This window comes from Primulina tabacum, chromosome 10 (genome assembly GCF_025594145.1).
Source record: "Primulina tabacum isolate GXHZ01 chromosome 10, ASM2559414v2, whole genome shotgun sequence".
Taxonomy (NCBI): domain Eukaryota; kingdom Viridiplantae; phylum Streptophyta; class Magnoliopsida; order Lamiales; family Gesneriaceae; genus Primulina; species Primulina tabacum.
The window spans coordinates 3266664-3276146 of NC_134559.1; the positions used below are offsets into that span (position 1 = coordinate 3266664).

The following is a 9483-nucleotide window of genomic DNA, read 5'->3' on the forward strand; positions in this document are numbered from 1 at the left end:
TTAAATAAAGGGCAAATCTTTATTAAATATTGTGTTATTTATTTATGGAAGTCACGTGATACAGGAAAAAAGTTTGAAAATATTTGGCAACATGTATAAAAAAAAACTGAAGTGTGATCAATTAAATATAGAGCGCATGTAATCCAACTCACTAGATATTGATCGACATATCAAAATAATTTTATGAATCAAGAAAATTTAATGTAGCACTAATGTTGTGTATACGTTGCGTAGATTTAATGATAATCAAGACAATTAATTTTTTAATTAAATATTTTACATATTTTCTTAACACACGAAAAATCAAATCAATTGAGAAATTCCAAGTATTAAAGAAAAGCTTCAAATAAACCAACTAGCAGATTATTACAATATCGAGAAAGCCACTTCACAAGGGATGACCGAATCAACTACCAGCTTAGGCCATCATATCACTACTTCATGTACGAATTTTGAGTTTTTATCTAATTGCGAGCAGACCGAAAACATCAGCATTTGACGACACCCACGACCTACTAAAGCATAAGAAGCAACACAAACCAATTCGCAGATGCCCCTGCAGGAAACAAAGTTCATAAAATATTCAAGATCGCCAACTTCATGTTCTATATCTTTTCAAAATATTCAAGATCGCCAACTTCATGTTCTATATCTTTTCAAGCTTTTCAGCCTTGATAACAGGATTGGCTTTAGCTATAGCTTCCTGACCAGCACTTCGATAATCAAAGTTGCATTCGTGTTTGTCAGAATGACGATGAACCGAACAGAAAATACTGCCACAGCGACAATTAAAACCTGTCAAACCAACACGTTTCTTGCAGGTGCCACACCTTTTTGGGCCTTCTTTAACCTCCTGGATTTTCTCACTTGTTGCTGATGCGGAAAAAGATAGTTTTGACACCACCTCAATCTCCGGTGAAGCATCCATCGCGTCGTTAATCGCAACATTCAAATCACCTGCAACGGTGCTTGAGCTCCCGTGTATGATATTCTGAATGGAAGACGCGGCCAACTTGACCTGTTCTTGCTTCAAAACAAGGTATTTGTAACACTTGGAGCACATGTTCATAGTTGCAGCTGTTCCGAAGAATCCACAATTGTTGACACAGAGGACGGGAGCTTGAGGGGTTTGACATCCGGTCTCATTTTGTTCCATTTTGTTATTTTCCTGCAACAAGGTTAAAAAAACCAATACACCAGTATGCCTTAAAATATGCAGAAGATGTCTACTCTGCTCTCTTATTTGCATCAAACCTACCATTGACTAAACACGGAAAAACCACTTAGCTGTAACCAATGTTAACAGAGGACATCTGCCATGAAAGCAATAGGCACAAATGGTTTATTTACCTATTTTTTAACAAAAATATTCGTAAGTAATAATTAAATTTACCTTTAGAAGATAAGTCATTTTATCATTAGAATCCTTCTACTTTCATTGGCAACCCATATCTTCTTTCTACACAAGACCGATAAAATATTTTGTGCATTTGATTTGAACCAAGATGTTTTACGATAGACAATGTTCTTTTGAAGTCCAATGGTAGGTTTGATGCAAACAAGAGAGCACTCAGCTGTAACCCATGTTAACAGAGGACATCTGCCATGTAAGCAATAGGCACAAATGGTTTATTTACCTATTTTTTAACAAAAATATTCATAAGTAATAATTAAATTTATCTTTAGAAGATAAGTCATTTTCTCATTAGAATCGTTCTACTTTCAGTGACAACCCATATTAATTTATTTAATTTTTATAGGAACAACCCATATCTTATTTCTATACAAGACGGATAAAATATTTTGTGCATTTGATTTGAACCAAGATGTTTTACTATAGACAATGTTCTTTTGAAGTCCAATGGTTGGTTTGATGCAAATAAGAGAGCACTCAGCTGTAACCAATGTTAACAGAGGACATCTGCCATGAAAGCAATAGGCACCAATGGTTTATTTACCTATTTTTTAACAAAAATATTCACTAAGTAATAATTAAATTTATCTTTAGAAGATAAGTCATTTTCTCATTAGAATCGTTCTACTTTCATTGACAACCCATATCTTATTTCTATACAAGACGGATAAAATATTTTGTGCATTTGATTTGAACCAAGATGTTTTACTATAGACAATGTTCTTTTGAAGTCCAATGGTAGGTTTGATGCAAATAAGAGAGCACTCAGCTGTAACCAATGTTAACAGAGGACATCTGCCATGAAAGCAATAGGCACAAATGGTTTATTTATTTAACAAAAATATTCATAAGTAATAATTAAATTTATCTTTAGAAGATAAGTCATTTTCTCATTAGAATCGTTCTACTTTCATTGACAACCCATATCTTATTTCTATACAAGACGGATAAAATATTTTGCGCATTTGATTTGAACCGAGATGTTTTACGACAGACAATGATCTTTTGAAGTCCAACAGCATCCATATTGCAACCCAATACCTGATGTTTTCCTACATTCAATTGCTATCTCCCAACACTCCTTTAAAAGTTCACTTGTTCATCTCTCCTCCAAATCTTCCCCTTTCTTTTCTAGTAAGATCCATTAAAAATTTGGCAACGTATGTACTTTCCAAAAGGATATACAACACCTTCATTCCAAAAAGCTCAAGAAGACGATATCTAAAATTGAACACACTAACTTAAGGATACTCAAGATATATTATCACTAATATCTCTTTGTGGCACTTTTTCTTCTCCAATTGCCCTATTGCACTCCTCTTTCCCCTAATCTTCCCGCACTCTTGGCTCTTCCTCTTTCTCAAACTGTAACATCTAATCTTCGGGAATTTATAATCAAGACATAGTGGACACGAATAACACATTCACACTTTCATTAAAGTTTAACTAACATTTTTGCAGACTATGGCCTGTAAAATATTGGATAGAATATAAATTTATATATTTTTATTCCTATTTTTATTTCATACAATTCAATATTAAAATGTACAAAAAAAATTGTAGTTAAAAAACACATGTTAGAAAGAAATAAAATAAAATTACCAATAATGGATTATTTTAAATAAATTTAAAAATAATTATTGATTTATAGGAAATGAAATATTAAAATAATTGTATTTTCGGTAAAAGAAAAAAGGCATCACCATCCACACCAAGTTAATATTTTTAAGGATCCCTTAATCAGTAGTAATAGATGTAAGATGAGCAAAACCAACATCTGCTTAGACATTTTGAAGTGCAGTAGAAGTGAACTAAACACGATGGTATAAGCAGAAATCATTGCTGTGCAACAAAAAACTCCAATAAGCTGAAATTGTAAAAAAATTACAAAGGTGCATTCTTGACATGCACCCTTATGTGCCCTCGATAACAGAGACTAGTAGTAGTATGCACAGCTTTATCTTATGCCATAGAATACTTGACACCTCAAATGCACATAAAAATGATTGGCAGTAGTTCAAACTTCAAAGGGACTTTTTACCCTTATGAAGATAATCTTGAGAAACAATAATTTTTTTGAGGTAAGTGGCCAATTTTTTGCCTCTTACTTGATTGCCAACCATACATTCAATTCTCATCCTCCAGTATCCAACCATCTTTTTCACTTCATATCTTGTATGAAACCAGAACACAGATATCGAGTCAAAACAATTCAACGGAATTCATCACTCAACCAAGTTTGCTTCAACACACAGCAATTATCAACAAAATCGTATCTTGTAACACCTCTGAATGGAAAAGGACTCTGGCTTCTCCAAACCGAATCAAGCAAAATCCCAATTAGATAGAGGACTCCGATTTCTACCCCAATACATTAGATAGACAAATACTATTATCACAATTAAGCAAAACTACAACGAAAACTCAATAGTACAAAAAAAAGGTTTTAATTGTTTAAACAAAGTCCCCAAATCGAACATCTTCAGTACACATCAACAATTAACTAAAGCATTAACACCACAAACAAATATATAAAAAAACATATATTTCTTAACATTAAACCGACCTGTTCGCACAGGAGACAGGGGGAATATTTTGTAAGAGTACGCTCCTAATCCCCTGTTAATTAACATAAAAAAAACAATTAATCAACGTCCAACGTAACAGTCATAAGTAAATTATCATATATCAACTGTTGATTATAATAATCAAATACACAATTCCAGAGAGAGAGAGAGAGAGAGAGAGAGAGAGGAAACCTCGAGGCGAACAGGAAGATAGAGAGAGACGGAGAAGCGGAGCATAGGTAATATTTTTAAAGGAGGTGGTGAGGATGGAATGAGTTGTTATCCGGTGATACGGTGTACCTGGTCTTTCGCACGTTTCGTCTTCTGATTGGTCCCGTAGGAAATAAAAACAATTATCGGAAATGACTCGAGAGGAGGCGGAGATTGTAGAGACGGGGTTTCAATGTATTTAATTTATTCAAATTTAATATTTAAATAAGACACGTGGCGATCGTCCGCCACTAGCGGACCAAGTAATTAGGTTTTTTTTTAAAAAAAAAAAAATTCAAAACGAAAGTAATCGATTGTAAGAATTGAAATGAAAGAGAAGATACATAACTACAAAAGAGGATGTGATAGTTTGAAAATTGATGTTTTTATGAGCGATAATTATATTGGAGATATTTTAAAATTTGAAGTAAATAATTTTTTATTAGATTGAAATATTATAATAAATGGTTATATTCGAAAGTGTGTAAATAAATGTTTGACCAACAGTAACAAATTTGATTACCTCTACAATAACTTTTTGGGCAAGTCGTACAAGACTTGTTAAATATATATTTGACTGGAGGGGAGGCCATTGCTTTAACTCCAGGGTTTACATAATATGAATAGTATATAACAGCTATAAGTTGTCACGTCATAAAAAAATAATAATAATAATAATAAACAAAAATATATTGGGAAATGAAAACTAAATATCGTGGAAGATTTTCCCTGCCTCCACCCGAAATGAATGTTGATGACAATGAAGAAGTTGAAAGGTGAACAGAGTATATTACAGAACATGGGAGGAGGAAAGAAAGAGGTGAAGAAAGTGTTGTCTGGGGCTTAAAGCAAGAGTCTTTTCGTCCAATATATATAAATAAAAATGTGTTAATAATCAACCAAACACTTTAGAAATTACATCGTTGTTATTTTTTATCCTGCAAAATCAAATTTTACCGCTTCATTGTTACGTCATGCTAACCAAGGGGAACCCTTGGGAAATGTTTGCCATGTGTTTAGCTATATGTATTACAACACAAATGTGCACCAGAACTTTTGAAACACAGATACCGGACCAAACTACTTTCCAAGAATGCATACATTTGCTGCAAGATATTGACTCCATCCAGAAAACGAAAGAAACAGGTTGAACTCTGCAAATTGTCTTTGTGATGTGGATACCGTGATATAACTAGTGATATGGTCAGCTACTTGAACAACAAGGGACCCGTTATTGGACATAAGATCTCATGATGCAACAGGAGAATTCAAAGCTGATTTGACATACACTAAAATCATAGAACAATGAAATTTTATTACTTTGTTCACACTTTTTTATACTGGACTGGATGAAACAAATGAGCTGTTCGGTGTTAAAACTAGTGCCAACCACCTTCATTAACATCATTGTTTGTTTCGTGAAATGTACTCAATAAAGCTCGGAAATATACATTCCACTAATGATTCAAAAGAAACATAAACTTAGAAAAGAAATGACTGCATTACCATCAAGTGTCATCATAAGAAAATTAACACCTACAAAATGGTACAACTGACAACTGGTTAAAGGAGTCAAGGTTTAGCCGTGAGTATAGCTTGACAAAGACAATTTTATCGACTTGCCGATTATTACAGTTAATAAATTCTATAAATAAAAGTATCAAGCGCTTCACCGAGAAAGCACTACAAGGATCAAACCAACAGATGCACCAGCAACACACAAATAAGAAATTCCACGAAAACGAACAAAAAAAGTGTTCAAATTCTTGGAAATCTGAAGAGTAAGGGTCAAAATCTGCAGTCTACCTTGATCCTCCATTTTCTTGAAGAAGTACATTGGCTTCAACGCTCGCCTCAGCATGAATGCAAGTGAGAATGGCATCCCAAAAGCCAAGAAACTCTGTACCAACACCTCTGGAATAGGCGAATCCCTTGTAATATATGCTGTCCAAGCTCCCAACGCAAGGTGCACGAGGCCTAATCCAGCCAAAGCCTTACTTAGACTGTACATAGTCTTCATCTTCATCTCAAGAACGTCGCGTGTTTCATTTGCTAATGCTGATAAATCCCGATCGACAGTCGGCCCAGTGATCTCCTGATGCTTGAATTCCTGGTTCTGATTCCGATTCTTAATAGAGGTGTCGGACATTTGTTCAGCTGAAGACGACGATTGGTCTGAATTGGACGAAAATAATCTAGGTTTATCGTACATTACATTACAGCAGGATACTGGGTGGCAAAAAACACGGGCATCTTGAGCTTTAAACAGAGAACTAGCAATCGATCTGGGCATAGTAAAAACTCGACAAAAATCAGCCATTTCACGATTTTGTGGGTTTCCTCCTGAAGAGTTCGGTATCTTGATTTGACATTGGTACTTAGAAATGGCATATTGTGGCGGTATGATCTCACCAAAATATAGTTTATTGCATGAGGGCTTTGGGAAAGGAACTCCTGGAACCGGAGAAAAGTTTAGAAATTTGGTCAGAAGTGGAAAAGGAGGGGTTCGAAAAGAAACATCGGCGGAGGAATTCAGGGGAAAGCTTGCGAGGTATTCTGGATGTGGAAGCCATGTTCATCGAGAATAAAGAAACTAGGGTCACCTTTTTTCCCCGAGCCCGTGTAGTTATAAAATTGTAAAATTTTATTTTATAAATATATTTATTTTTCATATTCTATTCAAATAAAAAAATCGAAAAATATACTCATAATTTTTTTTCAAAATCAGAGAAAAAATTGTTACAAGTGAATCTCGCGACATCTCAATAAGCTTTAATTCATCAATCATATAAATTTTATTTTAAATTTATTAAAATAATTAAGATATCTTGGATGATCATACATGACTTTGGAGATCAATCGATTAGATTGGATCATTTTAATTTTGTAAATATTAAATTTATTGATTTGAATACCAAAAATGTTACCAAATAGAGTGGAATTTATTTCATTTACTAATTGAATCGAATGGAATCGAAATATGGAATTCGATTTCGCTTTAAACCTAATTTTTATGATATTTTAATCTATGTGTGACAATTTTACATCAAAAACGATATAACCATATTTTTCTATTGCAAAACTCATAACTTAAATGATTAACATCATTGATTACAATCCTAAAAATCATTCCCTAAACAAAAGCTGAAAGAGAAGAAAAAACAAAACGAGGAATATTATGGACTATTCTATTAGTGGAACTATGGACATGATTAAACTCCGAAGTCACGGGTTTTTTTGTTCACTCCCTGATCTCTTCTGCACAAAACCCAATGTAGCCAAGATCTTCCTGTTGTTACATGAACGTCTCTTAAGCCTTTCCTGTATATAGGATTAAGTTCTTCCCAGATTGTCTGCAGTTCACCATGTACTACTGATTGATTTGTTTACCAAAAGCCAGCAACAAATGGCCTTGTGTGTCTCGAACTGCGCCACCGATGTTGTATTGATGCCCGTCCTCATTAAAGGCTGCATCCACATTAAGCTTTAATGTGCACGATCTTGACGGTTTCCACACCTTCTCTGTGCGTCCCCTCTCTAGCTCATCAGCAATTCTCTGATCTGTAATCGGGCTTTTCGAAAATTAGATAGTAGAGTGTAGCTCCAAAAAATATTTTCGGCCAATGGTTTCCTAATATCCTTATGTAGAAAAGTATGTTTTTCTTTCAATACTGCCCATGTGCGGATTTTCTTTCTACCACAAAGAAAGCTCCAAAGTGCATTACTGCAAGGCACCCCTTAAAACTTGTGCAAATGATGTGTTTTTCCACAGATGTTTAATCGCAGCACAGAAGAACAGAGCATGGCAAGTTGATTCTATAGGGAAATTGCACATGTTGCAGGATTCTCTAACCGGAACATGGTGAAGAAATAGGTTCTGGTTGGTAGAAATACAATCATGAGAAATACTCCACCAGAACACAACCGGACCTTTGGCGGAACAGAAATACTCGAGATAAAAGACCACCATATTTCATTGGGATGCACCGACTGATGTTCCGGAGCTAAGGAAAAGCCCACGGTGAAGACGTCACCCATCTCTCACCACATAGTACTGGCCTTTAGCATCGAACCTCCAGAAGAGAGTCCTGCACCCCAGTTGCGGATAGTGGGATCTTGAGCATTTTTCCTGCTACATATGGATTGAAGCCGGTGGAAATTAAGTCGCCATCCCTAGCTCCTTCCTTCATAAAAGCACTCATTGTATCCTCACTTTCCAAAGGTACTAGTGGCTCACCTCTTTTTGATTGCATGCTTGGTATCCATTTCTCCTCAAATATTTTTTCCGAGCACTAGCCCTACCACGTCGAGAATGAAACTTAAAAAACAAACATATTATCACCTGTGGACTGTGGTCTCAATATCAATTCTCCTCTTTGCCTGAAGAAAACAGGGAATCTGCAGCCGGAATGCATCCCGATTTATGGCCATTGGAGATAATACTTTTGCCACCAAGCATCGAGATAATCGTTCCTCCCCGATCCGTATGTCTGCTTCATCCGGGTGGACAACTTCATTCGCATCAGTTCGGGAGAGTTTCTACTCATTTACCAATCGTACAATTTCATCCGGATCCACATACCTTGATACAAAAAACCACCGCACGAATCAAAAGATGATCATGCGAATCAATCCTGCAAAAGCAGGAAACCTCAGACCAGCCCTTATAATATTCGCAAACCCTAGAGGAAAACCGTGTTTCTTTATATATCCAAGTTTTTTTTTTAACGATATAACAATATTAATATTGTGTAAATAGTTAATTTTTATTTAGTTTCGGAAATTTTCAATTTAATATAAAAAAAAACATATGAGCTAATGTATTTACGATATTAAAGTTTTTTCAGTGTCAAATGTTCAAAAATAAAGATGTACTTGATAACAAATATCAAAACATTTAATAGGATAAAATCATAAAGAGTATGTATTTTGTGAAACGGTTTCACGGATCTTTATCGTGAGGTGGGTCAATCATATCCATGTTTACAAAAAATTATATTTTTTGGATAAAAATGTTCAAAAAATAAAGATGTACTTCCTAACTTTCCTTTAATGCAATCTGATTTTATTTACAAATTGAAACCTACGTGCAAAAATAAAATGAAATTATTTTCAAATGGTTGGTACATACAAATTTTAATAGTAATTTAAAAATAAATTTACAAGCTATTAAATTTTCCCTAAGCAAAAATTAATTATTACTGTTCTCTAAAAACTGTCATAAGTATTTTTTCATCTATGCAATGCACGCCTTGATCTACATAATTTTTTTTAAAAAAAAAGAACTTAGCT

The 9483-nt window shown here is 34.5% G+C and overlaps 1 protein-coding gene across 1 annotated transcript; it reads right to left on the bottom strand.

Annotated features, from left to right (window-relative positions):
• Nucleotides 1-329: 329 nt before the first annotated feature.
• Nucleotides 330-1691, bottom strand: LOC142504783 (zinc finger A20 and AN1 domain-containing stress-associated protein 8-like). The gene is made up of 2 exons (XM_075617589.1): nt 1259-1691; nt 330-1168 (listed from the first exon to the last, which is right to left on the bottom strand). The coding sequence occupies exons 1-2, from the start codon at nt 1259-1261 to the stop codon at nt 647-649; spliced, it is 525 nt and encodes a 174-aa protein (XP_075473704.1). The 5' UTR covers nt 1262-1691; the 3' UTR covers nt 330-646.
• Between the last annotated feature and the right edge of the window lie 7792 nt (nt 1692-9483).